The 19905-nt window shown below is 31.9% G+C and overlaps 4 protein-coding genes across 5 annotated transcripts; all 4 read left to right on the forward strand.

Moving 5' to 3' along the window:
• The first annotated feature begins 1533 nt into the window (after positions 1 to 1533).
• LOC103835117 (alkane hydroxylase MAH1) lies at positions 1534 to 3519 on the forward strand. The gene has a single exon (XM_009111216.3). It carries the CDS (start codon positions 1696 to 1698, stop codon positions 3364 to 3366), a length of 1671 nt encoding a protein of 556 aa, XP_009109464.2. The 5' UTR covers positions 1534 to 1695; the 3' UTR covers positions 3367 to 3519.
• A 289-nt stretch (positions 3520 to 3808) lies between these two features.
• Positions 3809 to 7499, forward strand: LOC103835118 (alkane hydroxylase MAH1). The gene has a single exon (XM_009111217.2). The coding sequence runs from the start codon at positions 5329 to 5331 to the stop codon at positions 6904 to 6906; it is 1578 nt and encodes a 525-aa protein (XP_009109465.1). The 5' UTR covers positions 3809 to 5328; the 3' UTR covers positions 6907 to 7499.
• A 2388-nt stretch (positions 7500 to 9887) lies between these two features.
• LOC103835565 (alkane hydroxylase MAH1) lies at positions 9888 to 11879 on the forward strand. The gene has a single exon (XM_009111739.3). It carries the CDS (start codon positions 10398 to 10400, stop codon positions 11268 to 11270), a length of 873 nt encoding a protein of 290 aa, XP_009109987.1. The 5' UTR covers positions 9888 to 10397; the 3' UTR covers positions 11271 to 11879.
• Positions 11880 to 11949: 70 nt separating this feature from the next.
• Positions 11950 to 14634, forward strand: LOC103835119 (S-adenosylmethionine carrier 1, chloroplastic/mitochondrial). Of its 2 annotated transcripts, none has more exons than XM_009111218.3 (13): positions 11950 to 12049; positions 12219 to 12289; positions 12404 to 12517; positions 12636 to 12718; positions 12827 to 12903; positions 13032 to 13122; positions 13208 to 13261; positions 13332 to 13427; positions 13517 to 13606; positions 13709 to 13760; positions 13997 to 14058; positions 14127 to 14207; positions 14308 to 14634. In XM_009111218.3, the coding sequence occupies exons 2-13, from the start codon at positions 12235 to 12237 to the stop codon at positions 14431 to 14433; spliced, it is 981 nt and encodes a 326-aa protein (XP_009109466.1). In that variant the 5' UTR covers positions 11950 to 12049; positions 12219 to 12234; the 3' UTR covers positions 14434 to 14634. The 2 variants fall into 2 exon arrangements, with proteins under 2 accessions (XP_009109466.1, XP_033133050.1); XM_033277159.1 differs by lacking the exon at positions 11950 to 12049 and adding an exon at positions 12103 to 12124.
• The last annotated feature ends 5271 nt before the right edge of the window (positions 14635 to 19905 follow it).

Below are 19905 nucleotides of genomic sequence, written 5' to 3' on the forward strand. Positions count from 1 at the left end.
GAATAAAATATTATTCTTACTTTACCTATGATGAAGCTAATAAAAACATATATTATATAGAAGACTAATGTCACATTCAAAAAGCAACAATATATACCTTAAAAAACTCAAATCTATATACATACATTTGTTTTATGGTTTAAGACATTTTCTGATTTATTAATTCTAAATTCATTAAATTGTTATAAAAATATACAAAATCAATAAATATTACAGGGAAACTATTTTTGGTCTATTAATTGACCGGAAATAATATCTAAAAGCATTTTCCGCGCGTAGCGCGGACAGAAACTCTAGTCATTGTAATGTTATAAAATATTAAAACTATTTAATACACAAATATTATTATAAAAACTTATTCTGCATATGCGTGTGCGGATTATCATCTACTCATTATTAATTGGACAGCACATGAAGATGATCATGTGCTCTAACCTTATCGGTTGATACGCTTTTCCAAGTTACTCTTTATATCAATATTTTAAGTAACTTTTTATTTTGCAATTATTCTAGTGGGATCAAAGTATTTAAGTGTGTGGGCGGGGGGGGGGGGGGGGGGGGGGGGGGGGAGGGGGTCCCGCCGCAGTTACTCTTTTCACAACTCGTATCTCTCTCTCACAACTGTTTTCTTTTTTTATTAGTATAATTTAGTGATCACAAACTGCCCTCTATCTCTATCCATGTAGATCGACACGCTAGCAATATCCTTTATCATGTCTATATAAATTTGAGAAGCATTGCATCATTTTTTATAACCACGTATCATTCTTAAAATACTTAGATAAATAGAATTGTTCATTTAAATATATAATAAACTTTTTATTAAACCATAATAAATACATTATTAATATGATTCATTATTTCCTTAAATAAGATTATAGAATTACCTAATGTGACTAAAGTATATATGACAATTAATGATTTTGAATAATAAAGATTTGATAAAAATAAGTGTGTATTATAATTATATTTGTTTAATTTTAAGCTATTAAAATAAATTAAAAAATTATAGTAACTATATAATAAAATTTTAAAAAAGTATTTAAATATTATATTTTGAATTTTTAAAAACGAGTATAAATTACTAAAACTGTTAAAAGTTTCACATTCAAATTTTATGGTCTATGATTTAAAACTTTTGTTATGACATGATACAAATAATTGAAAAATAATATAAGTTGAAAGTCTCATTTAATAAGTATCAAAAATAAAAGATATATAAATATATGTATCATTTTAAATTAAATTATATGCCATATAAAAATACATAAATATCATAATTGTGAAATTTACTTTGAACATTTTTTTGATAAAAAATTTGAAAAAATATTGACAACTTAATTTTTTAAAATATTATAAATTACTTAAACCATTATTCCCACAATAAAAATTTTGTTATCACTAATTTAGATTTTTTGCTATAACAGATACAAATAATAAAAAAATATGAGCAAAAAACATCATCTAATAAATATTAATATTAACATATACCATATATATGTTACTATCATTTAAGTTTAATTATATATCATATCAAATAGAAAAAGTATTTTTTCGATTTATTAAATTTATTTATATGTTCTCACCAATTTAATTATATAAGTAGTGGATAATGATTTTTTAATTATTCAATATATATTTATTATTTCATAATATGCTATAAACATATAATATATAAAATAATTTATATATATAATGTTCATCCCGCGCAAGGCGCAGATCTTAACATTGTGTCTATATAAATCCAGTTCCTTCTTCTCCTATACCCACACCCACTATCAAACTTCCGTAATGGCTTCCTTTGGCTTATTTGAAACATCCATATCCCTTTTTTGCTTTCTCATCTTCTTTTACTTTCTCATAAAGAAACATTCTGGTTACATCAAGAAAACCCTTTGTTACCCTTGGAACTGGCCTGTTCTTGGGATGCTTCCAACTATAATCTTGTGGTACAAGCGAATCGATGTTCTCATCTGGGTCTTAGAGAAGAGCAACTTGACGTTTCTATTCAAGGGTCCGTGGCTCACTAGAATGGATCTGTTGTTCACGGTTGATCCAGCTAATATACAACATATATTGAGCTCGAATTTCACCAACTACATCAAAGGACCGGAGATGAAAGAGATATTTGATGTTTATGGAGACGCCATATTCACTGCCGACGGAGAGCTATGGAGGAATATAAGAATGTCTTCTATGGTCATGTTCAATCATCAAGGTTTTCAAAACTTTTTGATGAGTATCACAACAAGTAAACTCAAGGATGTGCTTGTTCCTCTATTCAATCACTATTCAGAGGAAGGGACGGTCGTGGACTTGCAGGATGTGTTCGGGAGATTCATGTTAGATACAACCCTAGTTGTAATCACCGGGTCTGATCCTCAGTCTCTCTCCATTGAAATGCCAGAGTTTGAGTTCGCAAAAGCCTTAGAGAATGCTGGAGATTCTGTTGTGTATAGGCATGTCATACCAAGATTCTTGTGGAAGTTGCAAAACCGAATGGGATTAGGTCAAGAGAAGAAGAGGATAGAAGCGGGTGCCAGTTTTGATCGTATCTGCGCGAAATATATATTTGCAAAGAGAGAAGAGATAAGATCACAAGGGATCCATCATGATCATGATCATTCCGATGGAGAGTGTGAAGATTTTTTAACTTACTTCATGAAACTAGATACAAGCAAGTACGAGCACTTGAAAACAAGCGATGATAAGTTCCTTAGAGACTCCATTGTATCTCTCATTGTCGCAATGAGGGATACCACTTCCGCTGCTCTCACTTGGTTTTTTGGTCTCCTCTTAGAAAACCCAAACGTGGAAACCAAGATTCGCCACGAGATCAACACAAACCTACCAAAAACTGCAACTAGTCAAGAGAGGCCATGGTCGGCTATCGATCACAAAGAGTTTTTGAACACGTTGGTGTATCTACATGCGGCGTTGTATGAAGCAATGAGGCTCTATCCACCAATTCCGTTGGAGCGCAAGACTTCTGTTAACTCAGATGTGCTTCCAAGTGGGCACAAAATTGATGCAAACTCTACCATTATCTACCCTATTTATGCGTTAGGGAGGATGAGATCCGTATGGGGAGAAGACGCATTGGAGTTTAAGCCAGACAGATGGATCTCAGAGACTGGAGGGTTGAGACATGAGCCTTCTTCCAAGTTCTTAGTGTTTAACTCCGGTCCAAGATCTTGTTCTGGTAAGCATTTAGCTATGACTGCAATGAAGATTATAGTTGTGGAGATATTGCAAAACTTTGACATTAAGCTCGTCAAGGGACATACGATTGAGCCAAAGCCTCGTCTGTCTCTACATATGAAACATGGGCTTAGAGTCACGCTTACTAAGAGATGTTCAGCTTGAAATGTCTATGTTAAGAGTTTCTCCAATAATAATCCATCGGATATATTATAAAAAAAAGTATCATTTATTGTCCACATGTACTTGTCCCCCTGGTCTTTGGAAATTTGTTTTTTCGTGATTTGATGAAATTTATTTCTTTTTTATTATGTAATAGTGAACAGTGAAGTATTATTTCTTATATAAAAATGAATTCATTGTGACAGGAAGATATATATAAAGTTTACCGTCAGTATCTCAGTGCTACACAAATTCAAATCACTTAAAATCCATAGTTATATGAGAGAAACCCGTGAGATAGATCTAATTTACACCTTACGAAGATTATATTTTTTCTGCTTACAAAGTAAGTCATCTTATATATTAAAACAGAAGTCACAACTTTGATTCATGTGTGATTTTAAAAAAAATAGATTTAATGAACATATTCAAGTCATGTTACATTTAATATATAATTTTATCATTTAAATTGGGTCTTTCCAATATTTAAAGGATGGTCCAAATTAAAAAATAACACATGAAATAAATATAATTTAATTTAATATAATTTAATGTTGTAATACTATACCTCTATATGTTAAATATTTTAATATTTGTCGATATTAAATTTTAAAATTATAAAGATTTTATTTTAAGTAACAAAAATCATATTATCTAAAAATGATTAATATTTACTACCTTAAACCAATGAAAACAAATTTTAATCAATATAGTTTATTTTAAAGATTAAACAAAAACTGAATGTTTAATTATTTACTCGATAATATAAATTTATGAAAAAACTAAAGTTGACTCGAATGTAAATATTGGAAGCTCCAACTTCTACTTATATATGCTCAAAAGTTCAAAATAGTAATGTATAAAAATGGGAATCGCAAATGTACTACTTTAACGCCTAAATATATGTTCATACGCAGAAATCTCGTAGCAATGCTAAATTGTCGATAAAAACAACTAAAAACAGCTCTGTTTTGCTAGCTCCTCATCAAGACATCAACCATAGTTTTGCTTTCTTTGCAAGAAATCTCTTCATCTAAGTTACTTTATCATCAAGAAACTCTCATTTTACTAACTTATTCATCAAGAAACATCGACACTTAAATTTATTTGCATTAGATACTTGTGATGTGATTTGAGCATGGTAGATGAAATGATCCACTTAAAACATGTATTTAAATAAAATTTAAATGATAAAATTATATATTAAATGTAACATGACTTGAATATGTCCATTAAGTTCTTTTAAAAAAAAAAATCACATATGAATCAAAGTTGTGACTTCTGGTTTAATATATAAGATTTATATAGATGCCGTGTGTTGTGAACAACCACGAATTAAGCAAGAAGACAATAGAGAACAAAAAGTATTGAGGCAAATACCCGTTTAGGGTTTCTTATTATTGCGTGAACTGAATAATCTTAAAAACCCTTAGACTCATTTTTATATCAGCCTCAAAATCCGATTTCCTTTATTTTTTAAGAATACATACTTATCTAGAAAAGTTAAATTTTCCTAAACCTAAAAGGCATACCAACCCACTAGTGCTAAACTTTTACTTGTGCACAGAGATTTAAGACACACATATGCAACCGTGAAAACAAGGTACTTGAGAACTCGACTTGTTTCAGTATTATATCCTGTGAGTATAATTCAAGAAAGCCTTTCATTTAAGCAACTTTGCACTGTCAGATCTCAAAACATGTCGCACCCAAATTTTAGCGAAAAAAAAAATCTGAAAACATGTGATGCTTGTTTATTGGAGACCGCATCACGGATCATTTGTTTATCCTATTCTCTAAGATTTCTCTGGTTCTCTTGCTATAGATCAACACACTGTTTTCCAGACATCTCTGATATGAAATCGAATATTTTAGAATTAGTTAAACAATAGACTTTTATCATGTGTATATAAATCCAGTTCCTTCTTCTTCTCCTCCTCCTCCACCCACTATCAAACTTCCCTAATGGCTTCGATCGGCTTATTTGAAGCATCTATATCTCTTTTTTGCTTCCTCATCTTCTATTACTTCCTCATCAACAAACATTATGGCAACTTGCTCATTAAGAAATACCTTCAAAGCTGCCCTTGGAACTGGCCTGTTCTTGGGATGCTTCCAGCTGTGCTCATGAGGTTCAATCGGATTGATGATGCCATCTATATCATTGAGAAAACCAACTTGACATTTCTATTCAAGGGTCCATGGTTCAGTAGAATGGATGCGTTGATCACCGTTGATCCAGCTAATATACATCATATATTGACCTCAAATTTCTCCAACTACGTCAAAGGACCTGAGTTCAAAGAAATATTTGATGTCTATGGAGATGCGATATTCAACACCGATGGAGAGCTATGGAAGAATCTAAGAATGTCTTTTCAGGTCATCCTCCATCAGCAAGGTTTCCAAAACTTGTCATTGAGTGTCACAACAAGTAAACTCAAGGACGTGCTTCTTCCTCTATTCAGTCACTATTCAGAGGAAGGGACGGTCGTGGACTTGCAGGATGTGTTCCGGAGATTCATGTTCGATATATCCTTAATTTCAATTACCGGGTCTGATCCTCAGTCTCTATCCATTGAAATGCCAGAGGTTGAGTTCGCAAAAGCCTTCGATAATGCTGGGGAAGCCATTTTGTTTAGGCATGTCATACCAAAATTCTTGTGGAAGTTTCAAAGATGGATGGGACTGGGTCAAGAGAAGATGTTGCTAGAAGCCGGTGCAACTTTTGATCGAATCTGTGCGAAATACATTGATGCAAAGAGAGAAGAGATAAGATCACAAGGGATCGATCATGATCATGATCATTCCAATGGAGAAAGTGAAGATGTTTTAACATCTTACATAAAGCTAGATACAAGCAAGTACGAGCTCTTGGATCCAAGCAATGATAAGTTCATTGGAGAAACCCTTTTATCTTTCATTTTCGCAGGGAGGGATACCACTGCCACTGCTATCACTTGGTTTTTCGGACTCCTCACAAAAAACCCTAACGTGGAAGCCAAGATTCGCCAAGAAATCATCACAAATCTACCGGAAGCTAGTCAAGAGAGGTCATGGTCGGCTAGTGATCACAAAGAGTATTTGAACAAGTTGGTGTATCTACATGCATCACTGTATGAAGCAATGAGGCTCTATCCACCAATTCCGTTCGAGCGCAAGTCTCCTATAAAATCAGATGTACTTCCAAGTGGACACAAAATCGATGCAAACTCTAACATTATCATCCCTATCTATGCGTTAGGGAGAATGAGATCCGTATGGGGAGAGGACGCGTGGGAGTTCAAGCCAGAGAGATGGATTTCAGAGACTGGAGGGTTGAGACATGAGCCTTCTTCCAAGTTTTTAGCATTTAACTCCGGTCCAAGAACTTGTCCTGGTAAGCATTTAGCTATGGTGACAATGAAGACCGTAGTAGTGGAGATATTACAAAACTATGACATTAATCTTGTAAAAGGGTATAAGATTGAGCCAAAGCCTCGTCTTGCTCTTCAAATGAATCATGGGCTTAGAGTCACGCTTAGTAAGAGATCTTCGGCTTGAAATGTTATCTTTGCTAGAGTTTCTTAAGTAATCTATCGGTTATAGTATAGCAAGTAATAAGGTGCGTACGTATTGTCCAAATGTACTTGCCTAGTGGTCTTTGCAAGGTTGGTATATTTGTGATTTGAGAAAGTTCACTTCTCTCTTATTTTTCTTTTGTATTAATGAACGCTGAGCTGTTTATTTCTTATATGAAAATGTATTGCATTGTGCCTTAATAAGATATAAAAATTACTGTCAATATCTCGATGCTACCCGCTGGTTTTGATTATAACTACTATGATAGTCGATATATATATGAGAGGAACTCGTGAGATGGATTACTTTAGATACTTCGTTGTTCTTACAAAGCGCACCTTCTTAATTAATTAAAGAAAACCAAATCACTTACACTCATATAAACCTCATCAGTCTTTGATTCATCAACCATTCATTTGAGAAATTTTGAGACTTTCATGGTTGCTTTTTTTTGGTAACGCGTGAATTTTAATTACCTATGAAATGACTTGTTAAAACAATTTCATCGTGTTACAGAAAAAAAAAACAATTTCATCAAATATTATTCATATAGGTGAATAATATGAAAAAAAAAGGTAAAAAAAAAAACCATTTATGAGCTAGGTTCTCAGTAAATCGTACAATAAATCAAAGATACATCTAAAGATATAGACTGTTATAATTGTATATGCATAAAAGTTCATATAACAATAATTTTAAAACAAATGTAGATTTGAAAATGTACAAAATAGTCATATACGAGGAAATCTCATAATAATGCTAAATTGTCGACAAAGTAACTAAAAACAGTTCAATTTCGCTAGCTCCTCTTCAAGACATCATGATCAACCCCATGTTATTACTTTCTTACCAAGAAATCTCTTCATGCAAGTTACTTCATCATCAAGAAACTCTCATTACAATGCTAAATTGTCGACAAAGCAACTAGGAACACTTCAATTTTACTAGCTTCTAAATAAATACATAAACCCATGGGATAACTCTCTCAACAATAAATCTATTCTTCTAACTTCCTTACGCAACTCTCATTATTAATGTGATCCGTGTATGTAGAAGAGGCACTCACAGTCCAGCACGTTCTTTCGATGATGGTTAGATTAAACGATCCAAACATATATGCAATGTGAATTAAGAGGTAAAGCCTTGTTATAGAGGTGTAGTGAACTCGACTTGTTGTTATATTACGTATCATGTGTGCATAATTCAACTTCATTTTTATGTTATCTTCCCAACACAAAATCGAAAATCTCTTAACTAATGGCGTTTATCGGTTTATTTGGAGAATTCCTAGCTTCCTTTTGCTTTCTTATCGTCTATTATTTTCTCAACAAGAAAACCTTTGGCTACTTACACATCAAGAAAACTCTACAAAGCTACCCCTGGAACTGGCCGATTCTTGGATGTTTCCGGGTCTGCTTGTGAGGACCCATTCAAGGGTCCATAGTTTGCTGGAAATGATGTATTAATCACAGTCGATCCGTTTGTCTCTCAAATTATGATCTTTCTTTACGCGATGGGGAGGATGAGAGCTATATGGGGAGAAGACGCATGGTAGTTTAAGCCAGAGAGATGGGTTTCAGACACAGGAGAGTTGAGACTTGAACCGTCCCACAAGTTCTTTTCGTTCAATGCCGGCCCTAGAACTTGTCTAGGTAAGTATACAGTTATGACTCATTTGAAGATAATACTGGTGGAGATATTACAATACTATGACATCGAGGTAGTTAAAGGACACAAAATCGAGCCACTTCCTGGTCTTACTCTTCACATGAAGCATGGGGTTAAAGTCACACTTAATAAGAGATGTTCAGCTTGAAATGTTAATGGTACGTAGAGTTTGTTTGAGAACTTTTTTGAATCGTGTATGTTAACGTACGGTACGTAGAGTTGTTCCAATAATATATGGGAAATAGTTTAGTAGTTAATAAGGTACAAATGTATTGAAGTGTACTTGCCTCCCTGGTCTTTGGAAGCTTGGTACTTTGTGATTTGATGAAATTTTTTATCATGTATTTTGTTTTTGACAACCATTTTTTTATCATGTATAAATGGACGCTGAAATGTTATTTTATAAAAAAAACTGTATGCATTAGGAATATATAAAGTGAACTATATTCTACACAATAAAATCAAATTATTTTGTTATTTCTAAGTATAAAATAATTAGAAATTCTGTAAAATATTATTAAGATTTTATTTTATTATACATGTCATTTTAGTTATAATAATTTAGATCGGTTTAATTATTATTATTTTGATATAGTGAATAGCGTTAAGTTTTCTTAATTAAATAATAAATTTTGCTCTAATTTAGTTAAAACTGTATTAACTGTTAATTAAATTTTATTTTTGAATTGTGTGAGAATTAAGTGAAAGTGAATTTTTAAATAATACATTATAGAAATATTCTTAATTTTTAAATTAATAATAAATAGAGATTGGCAAATATACCACTTTCACGTCAAATATATGGTCATACAAGGAAATCTCTTAACCATGCTAAACTGTCGACAAAGAAACTAAAAACAGTTCAATTTTGCTAGCTCCTCGTAAAGACATAACCTCTTGTATTACTTTCTTACCAAGAGATATCTTCATCCATCCAATCTGCTTCATCATCAAGAAACTCTCATTTAAATAAGAGAAAAAAACTAGGATAGCATCAAAGCAATTTTTTGTTCACAAACCAAGTTTTTGTTCTCAAACTATTACTCAAGGCTCAAAGTCACAAAAATAAGTTTCATTAAAAAAGTAAATATACACTTATACCTCTTGGGTTAATTAATCCAAACCTTAGACTTAGAGTCTAGAGTTAAGGGGTGGAATTTTGGAATTAGGATTTAAAATTTTATAAAATAAAAAATAAAACCAAAAAAATTAAAAATAAAAATATAAAAACAGTTTCAAAAAGTATTTTTGAATTATAAAAAGAAAATTTGAAAAAAAAAAAAATTTAAAAAAAAATTTAAAAAAAGTTTTAAAAAAATTATAAAAAATTTCGAATCTGAAAATATATAATCTGGAATTTTTTTTATTTTTATTTTATTTATTTTTATTTGTTTATTTAATTTTAAACCAAGAATATTATGAATATTTTACCATTTAATGAGTGTCATTTTTGTGACTTTCTCCTTTTATTGCTATTTTTGAGACAAAAACTCAAAATGTGCTATTATTGACAATTTCCCTTTAAATAACTTACTCGTCAAGAAATATTTAACTTATGTCTTTGCGCTGGATGCTTTTAACGTGATTTTTGCATGTAGGATAGATCACTCGACAATTCAGCTCCTTCTTACGATAATTGTTAAATCAAATTATCGGCATATGGTTATTGAAATACAGACACGCTATTTCCGGACATATCTCCAGTATGAATTAAATGGTAAATCCTCTATTTATATATCATATGTTTATAATTCAACTTCCTTCTTATGCTCTCTTCTCTGCACAAAATCAAACATCTCTAGTTAATGGCTTCGATCGGTTTATTTGAAGCATTCCTAGCTTTGTTTTGCTTTCTTATCGTCAATTATTTTCTCAACAAGAAACCCTTTGATTTCTTGCACATCAAGAAAACCCTTCAAAGCTACCCCTGGAACTGGCCCTTCTATGGGATGACTCCAGGTTTGCTTGTGAGGATCCACCGGATAAACGACAGCGTTGAGGTTCTCGAGAACTCTAACATGACGTTCCCATTCAAGGGTCCATGGTTTGCTGGGAAGAATGTATTAATCACAGTCGATCCAGCTAATATTCAGCATATAGTGAGCTCAAACTTCTCCAACTATATCAAAGGTGCAGAGTTCCAAGAGATCTTTGAAGTTTACGGAGACGGGATAATCAACTCAGACGCCGAGCGAGCTAGCAAGCTGAAGAAGTGTTATCAGGCCCTACTCCATCATCAAGGGTTTCAAAAGGATTCAATGAGCGTCACAACAAGCAAGCTCAAGGACGTGTTATTGCCTCTTTTCAATCATTTTTCAGAGGCAGGAACGGTCGTGGACTTACAAGATGTGTTCCGGAGATTCACGTTCGACACTACCTTAGTTACGATAACTGGGTCTGATCCTAGATCTCTCTCCATTGACATGCATGAAAATGAGTTCGTTAAAGCATTAGACGATGTTGCGGAAGCGATTGTGTATAGGCATTTTACACTAAGATTCATGTGGAACCTCCAAAAGTGGATAGGGTTTGGACCAGAGAAGAAGATGGTAGAAGCTGATGCAATAATTGATCGTGTTTGTGCAAAATATATATCAGCTAAGAGAGATGAGATACAACAAGGGACACAAGATGGAGCCACTTCCTGGTTTTATTTTTCACATGAAGCACGGTCTTAAAGTCACATTTAAGAAAAGATGCTCTACTTAAAAATTGAAATAATGAATGCTTAAAATAGATGTTTTAGAAGCTCTCAAAACTTGTATAAAAATAACAAGGTAATGGTGTTTCAAGATTGGTTAATAGTCAGGACCGGCTCAGAAAGGGACAAGCAGTTCAACCGTCTCAGGTCCAAGCCCGTGCCTCCGTAAAATAATAATTAAGAGATTCAATTTTTCTATAAATCTATATATTTATATATATATAAAATAAATATTATTGAAAAGGGCCTAAAATTATTTGATATGTATATCGTTTTATTTTCATTATAAATATACAAAATATTACTGATTAAATTTTAAAAACATTTTAAACATTATCTATATATAAATTTTAAAGGGTAACATTTTTTTGTCCTAAGGCGTAACAATTTTGAGCCGTCCTTGTTAATAGTTGTTTTATAATTATTATGTTTGATAATTGAAATGTACAATATTACGTTAAAAATCATGACTGGTAGTTAAAAGAGATGTATCTAATATCATGAATTTTCATAATATATATTTTTATAAATTATATATTTTATATAATTAATTAACGTATACACAACTTCAACGAGAAATCGGTGACGGGCTTTTACAGTAATGGCCCATTACTTCTTTATGGGCTTAGTGGGTCCTTTAAGGCCCATAAATGTGAAGAGCGACGCTTTTAATCAGACATCGAAAAAGCCGAAGAAAGTGAACTCTCTGCTCTATCTCCACCTGCTCCTCTCGCTACTCTACCTACTCATCCTCTGGTAACTATACTTTCTATCCTCTAATCTGGTCTCTATAGCATTGACTACGTTTACTCGTTATCTCTCTATATATTTGTTTGTGTTGTATTGTATTTGTATGTTTCTTCACTTTGGTTGAATAGTTTGGGATTGGTTTTGCGTGTAATGAAATTGAATTTGGTGAAATTAGGTCAGAGAAGCTTCTGATGGCTCCTCTTACACTCTCTGTTGATGTGAAGAGCTCTTCAGCCAGTGCTCCCGGTAATAAAAAAAAAAAGAGATGTCTCTCTTTTTTTCTAATTATTTATTTATATGTTTTGACTCAATTGAAGGAGAGAATGTGTTGTGATATTTACTTAAATGGGTTTTTGGCAGATGTTTCGAATAGATTAGTGCAGATTCCACAGATGAAAAAGAGCAAAGGCTTTGCTTCAGTCAGTACACAAAACGAAAACGAAAACCCTTTTGATTTCTTCCGCACTCTCTTTGGTATGGAACCACTTTGTAGTGTATCTCTTTTGGTTCGTAATTTTTAATGATTTCAATGTAAAGATGCAGTCTTTGGATCTGAAGATGTTTACTTTTCTTATGTTATTTGATGATGCAGAGGGGTTTATAGCAGGAGGTACAGCTGGAGTTGTAGTTGAAACAGCTTTGTACCCTATTGATACTATAAAGACTAGACTTCAGGCACGTCAAACAAAGTTCATTTCTTCGTTTGGATTGAGTTTTAACTGTTTGGAAAAAAGAAAATGTTGAACTTTAGTTCCTAAATTATTTTTTACCTTTATGATGTAGGCAGCTCGTGGAGGTGGGAAGATTGTGTTGAAGGGTCTATATTCAGGATTAGCTGGAAATATCGCTGGTGTCTTACCGTAAGTGCTCTCATCCATAGTGTTCCTATTTTGTTGATATAAAAAAATCAACTTTCTAGTAACTACAAATGATGAGTTTTTGACAAAAAATTGTATCCTTGTCCTGTTTTGACAATGTTTCTATGTAGGGCTTCGGCTTTGTTCGTTGGAGTTTACGAACCCACAAAGCAGAAACTGCTGAAAACCTTTCCTGATCATTTAAGCGCAGTTGCTCACCTGGTGAGAGATTTTCTTTATCTGGATCGTTGAATTTGTTCCTTGTATTTTGAGAGTGAAGAACAGTAATCTTTATCAAATTCCACAGACTGCAGGGGCAATCGGTGGACTTGCTGCCTCTCTTATTCGAGTACCTACAGAGGTATAAACTCCCTCTCTAATCCTAGAGTCCTCCTCTTCAAGTGACATTTTCAATGTGTGTGTTGTTTTAGGTTGTGAAGCAGAGAATGCAGACTGGTCAGTTTGCTTCAGCTCCCAACGCTGTTCGAGTTATTGCATCACAAGAGGGCTTTAAGGGTCTCTATGCAGTTAGTAACACTAACACCTTTTGCTTAAGCTCTTCCTTTTAGTCTGTTATTTTTTTCTGTGTGGTAACTTATTTCATTTTTCTTTCTAGGGATACCGATCCTTCCTATTAAGAGACTTGCCGTTTGATGCTATTCAGTTCTGCATATATGAGCAGCTCTGCTTGGGGTATAAAAAAGCAGTAAGCTTTCTTGGCCAAAAAATAATCAAAAAAATAGGGTAACTGAATAATATTTTGGCATGAGATTTAAACTTTGCTCAACTTTTGTTTTGTTTTGGCTAGGCGCGTAGAGAGCTTAATGATCCTGAGAACGCTCTAATTGGTGCATTTGCTGGTTCGTGAACGCTTTTAAATACAAAACTTCCGGATCCATTAAGTTTTGGTAGATGTTGCAAATTTCCCCATAATCTGACCTGAGACAGTTAGTTAGGTTTAATTGACTGAACTGAAAGAAGACTCTGTCTGGTCCATTATAATCAAAACGTTGCTTTGTATCTTAACAACTTGTTATTACAGAGGAACCAGTTAGTGACAGTGTGTGATTATTAAGTATAAACTTGGTTTATGCAGGTGCTCTGACAGGAGCAGTTACCACTCCGCTTGATGTTATCAAGACAAGATTAATGGTTCAGGTAGTAATAGTTTTATCACATCTTAAAAAGTCTCTCCAAGTTCCAATCTTCTTTCTTCTTCTTCTCAGGGATCAGCCAAACAATATCAAGGAATAGTTGACTGTGTTCAAACAATTGTAAAAGAGGAAGGAGCTTCTGCTCTCTTAAAGGTACGTACACCACACGCACACACTAGTTACCACTTTATCATAAGTTGAGCAGAGCTTCTTTTAGTTACTACAAAAACGCTAACCCTTGCACCACGATTAGGGTATTGGGCCAAGAGTGTTGTGGATAGGTATTGGTGGTTCAATCTTCTTTGGTGTGCTCGAGAGCACGAAGAGAACACTTTCCCAAAGACGTCCCAAGACGGTTAAAGAATCCAAAGAGGATTGAGTTTATTTCAGCTTATTATGATTCTTGAGGACAATAAAATGGTTGAAAGATGATGCTGTTTGACATTCAACCGAGTCCCTTTGTGTGATCAGACTTTGTCAAGTACTTGTGTTCATTTCAACTTTCATTCAATAAATAAAATATCATTTCTTGAAAATAATAAGCACACTATTCAAATATTATTGAAGCTTATCAACTTTATATGTTAATCTTCGTTTCTGTGTGTACGATAGTTTTGTTTCAAAAAAAAAAATGTGTACGATAGTTTTATAATAAAAGAGTAACGTAAATTCTTGGCCGTTGAATCTTGAACAAATATTTTCGGACCCTCCCAAGAAAATAAAGGAAATGGATAACTTGTAATGGCAAACATAAGTAATAATAACATATGACTTTTATGGTAAGACCTATTGTTTATATTCATATTAATTCACCCTGAATTGTGTCATATTGATTGGTGCAGTTATGTCCAATCATTTGATGGTCCCTCCATGTTAGGGTTTTCAGATTCACTTGATTGTTGTTTAATTAGTGTTCAATTCTTTTCTCATGTTTTGACATTTGTCACTGATAGATATGTTTTTTTCTCGTCTCTTTTTTACTCCCAACTGCATATATTTTCTTCGTTGTCTTCAGAGATGGTTCCAAAAACATTTCTAAATCCATGCTTATGCTACCTTGCCTATTCTCTTTTTCTTCTTTTCTTATACAACAAAAGAAAACGCAAAGAACCACGGGAGGAGAAAGATGCATAAGGAAGGGCATTAAGAGAGGGGGTCGGCATAAAGTGACAGAGGAAGGACAGAACAAAAACAGCTTTGGATGGTCGGATCAATATAATGTTGTCAAATTATAACACTAACAGACGCAGAGTCCCCATGTTGCCATCATTTTTCTTCGTGTCCCTTTTTGTGGTTTCTTTCCCCCAAAAAAAAAGAATATTCTTATTTCTTAGTTTTTGTTGCCCTTGTACTAGCTAGATTAGTCTTTTATAAATTGATATCAAAATGTTACATATGTATGTGTTGTAAGTTGTAGAGTTAAAGATCATATTGTTTCCTTTTTGGGTGTGACTTCATTAGTTGTGTGCCCCTAACGAGAAGTCAACTTTAAATGTTTCGAAGTTTGTTTAGAAAGTCAATGAGATTAATGCCTTTGGGATTTGATACATGCGCAGACAGTTGAACTTATTCGTCCAGCCTCACTCTAACTCGCTAAACTGATCGAAATTTCCTTTACCCGTTTTTATGTTTTGTATGTTTATATTATAAGTATATGGAATTAAAAAATTGAGTAGCACTAGGTTTATTCAAAATTAAAATCGTTCGCTGGTTCAGTCTGATCACCTCTTTACTAAACATGTATGGAATCGAGATCTAGAGTTTGGTCTACATTAAAATTGCTATCTAGTTCGACTAGATTATGTCTAATATTTTTGAATTGAAAACCTCTTTAATAGTCGATATCAAACTTGTATGAAACAGAAATAGAAATATGAAACTTGAGTAGCATTAGAAATTGTATGACTATTATTTTATACTCCCTCCGTTTCAATATAGATGATGTTTTAGAAGGTTTGTTTTGTTTCTATTTACATGAAGTTTTGAAATTTTAAGGAAGTTTTGAAATTTTAAAATTAACTTTAACTTTATTGGAAACTGTTCAACCAATTAGATTTTACGGTCTTTTTTATAATTGGTTAACTGATTTTAAAATTATATGTTTAAAATATATTTCTAAAAAAATATAATTTTCTTAAACTTTGTATACTATTACAAAACATCAATTATTATGAAACAGAGGGAGTATTATTTTGTTCAAAGTGTGTGACTATTATTTTAACTTAGAGCATCTCCAACCCACCTCTATTTCTACCTCTATAATAGCATTTAGAGGCAAAATCACTCCAACCCATCTCTATTTTTGCCTCTAAAATAGAGATTGCTATTTTCTCCTCTATTTATAGAGGAAGAAATAGCATTCCTCTATATTTTGCTCTATATGTAGAGATCTCTATTTTAGAGAAATACATTGGAGTAAAACCCAACTCTATTATAAAGTTCCTCTATTTTAGAGGTAAAAATAGAGAAATACATTGGAGATGGTCTTAGAGACAACTTCAATAAAACATCGCAAGTTTTGTTTGTCTATCCGATCTCAAATATATAGGATCGGACCGGGGCTAGACTAGTCACAGTTACAGCTTTAGACTAAAGATAATAATGCTTGTAATGAAACTAGCAGTTGAACAGAGATCACTGAGAATATAATTATTGAAGGGGGTAAAGAGAGAGGAAGAAGCTCAAGAAAGGTGATGGTATGAAAACAAATAATGTAAATTTTAAATACATGCGGAAAAAAATGAAATGATTACCTTCGCCAACCTACACTCCAGTCTCTTCCCCACTTCTGAAGGTCCATTAATCAGATTCGTATTATTATTTCACCCAAACAAATAATATTACCCTTTCTCTCTTTTTGGCCAGATGTATAAAACGAATTGTGAAATATTAAACACACACACACACACGAACATTAATGTGTAAAAAGAAAATGATCTCATTACGAGTTACGTGTATTTTCATTCTACTATCATTCCCACGGACCAACGTGATGACATATTGACGTTGTTCTTACGGTATCACGAGGCTAAACTATATAACTACACAAGAAGAAATATGGTGGAACCGTTTCGCAAAAAAAAAATAGAAATTATAAAAATATATATTATTATTAAAAATGTAAAGTAATCTAGATTTCTAAAATTTCTTCTTGTGGAACCGTTACGCAAAATAAAAGATAGAAATTTCTCTTTAAAAAAATACATATATATATATATATATTATTATAAAAAATGTAAAGTAATCTAGATTTCTAAATTTTAAAATTCGGTTATACAAAAGGAAATTTATAATCACTCAAGAGTCAAGAGCATGCAAAGGTGCTAGAAAAAATATAATTTATCAAAACTATAAAATCTAACTAATATAATATAACACGGAATTTGTTTTTAGAAACAAGTATAAATTACACAATAAAATATAAATCATTCTGTAATATTTTTTTTCTCACTGGCATTTTTTTTTGTTGAGTGCGGGCTAAATCTGGCATTTTCGGTCTATAATATTCAACAATAAGTTAACGACAATACGATTCCGTAATAACATATTAAAATAAATCTGTCCGGGTATTTGTATTTTAAAATAAAAACATTTGAATATAAAATAAGTTATGAAAATATGTCTTTTGTATTAAGTTATGAAAATAAATTTTTCTGCACGTAATAGTTATGGTCCTTAAAGAACATTCTTCCTCCCCAAAATTTTAATGAAAAGGTATTTTTCATAACATATTTTCAGTTGTTAAGATATTGTATGATACCAAAATACTAGTGGATGATAAATACATAATATCAAGGAATGTTTGAAATTTAAACAGATCTCGTAATTGTTATGATATAAACGGCGCCAATTTCTATAGTGATGCAATCTATTATTCGACAAAAAAAAATGCAATGTACTGTTATACATATGAACTAGGTGATAACCCGCGCCTTGCGCGGAATAAAATTATTAATTTTAATATTTATAAGATAAGAAGATATTAAATCTGTTTAGTGTGGACATCGATTTGGTTTTAGGTTGGATTTTTTTAGATTTAACTCTTTTAAAATATAACAACTATTCGGAAGCTGTATTTATTTTGGTTTGTTCGATTAAACTGATTTTCATTTTTCTTTCTTTCGGTGATAGATTGCAGTTGGAATATATATCGATTATTGCAAACTTTATGTAAAAAACTTGATATCTTACCTGATACAATCAGTTAGATTTAATGCGATCATCTTCATTTTTTAAATAAATATATAATAAATATCTTAAGCAATTAGTAATTGAAAGATACATCATTTTTCTATAGAATTCGGTGTAGATAATCCTCCATCGAAAAATTCATAAGCTTCAGTATATGAGTGTTTCAAACTTATTATATTATCAATAGCTAATAAATCAGGGCGACATACTATAAGTTATAAAAAATAGAAAATTCAAATTTTTTATTAAGTGATCAGAAAAATTCACCAGCATCATCGTAAATATTGTCAAAAACTTAAAATAAGTTTGATTATTATTTAAGTCAACCTCGGAGTGGTATTGCCAGCTTTTGTATCTTTTAATGTGACAATGTTGACATTAACAACCATAATAAACGTTAGCATGTTCTTACTTCTTAAAGCTTATCCAAAAACCTTTTTTCTCATTATGTTAAAAGGACTTACCGGGTCAATGGGTCACTGGGTCGACCGCGGATGAATCTTGGGTTAATAAATAAATTAATTTTATTATATAATAATATATTAGCTATGAAAATAAAAATATAGAAACTAAAGTTTAATATTTTCTAATATTTTTTAAAACATATAATAATAGTTTGGATATGTATATATTTTATGTTTAAAAGGTATTTAGAAAATACTTAACTTAAGTTTTTCTATTTTTATTTTCATTTTACATACAAAATATCAAAAAATAGTTTAAACTATTTAAAATTTTCTGTAACAAAGTAAAAGTTATGACATCTAAAAAAATTTAAGATATAAAATTCATAAATATTTATATTTCTAATTTGAATAATAAATTAAACTTCAAATTCAAAATAAACTCAAAGTGAAAGATCATTGTAATAAATTGTCAGTAACAGAAATAAACTAACATCAAATCACATCAACTAATTTTGGTTCTCTCTACTATCGTTCACTTCATTTTCTTCAGGTGACATAATGAAATCTTCATCAAAATCTAAAAATCACAAATATAAAACTGAAAAGGGAAAACCTAACTTTTTTTTTTTGTCAGCACCTAACTTCTTAATTGGAAACTTAGAATATAAACATTATCTAAAAACTTAAAAAAAGGTAAAAGTTATTTATTGGTTCAACCGGCGGATCAACCGCTATCAGGTTCCGAGTTTTAGTGAGTTTCTGTGGGTTTTTGTGGGTTTCTAAATATTGAGTTTTTCACAAAACCCAAACCAGATTTTTTTCTGGGTCACCGAATTTACTGGTTCAATCGCGGATCCGGGTCGGGTTTCAAAACACTGGTTAAAAATGTTATTTTAGAGTTCTTTGTTTTGTTTCAAAAAAGAATCGGTTACGTACGTTTCAAACTTTCAATGTATTATCACACTCAATTCCAATATATCGAATTAGCTGTAACATGAATATATTTGCGAGTATGAAACAATTTATCTTCAAAATATGTAAAATATCACTCTTTCAAAACATAGCTACGGGCTAACAAACTCTCACATTTAATCTGATATTTACATTTCAATCAAACTCAAGGTTCTTGAAATATCAGAAAGCTTGTGTATATATGTTATTAGATTATTCTTTCGTAACTTACACATAAACACCTTAAATTATTATATATTCAAATAATTTTACAGAACTAAACCAAAATTGAAAGAAACACT

The sequence above is a fragment of the Brassica rapa genome, chromosome A08 (genome assembly GCF_000309985.2).
Source record: "Brassica rapa cultivar Chiifu-401-42 chromosome A08, CAAS_Brap_v3.01, whole genome shotgun sequence".
NCBI lineage: Eukaryota > Viridiplantae > Streptophyta > Magnoliopsida > Brassicales > Brassicaceae > Brassica > Brassica rapa.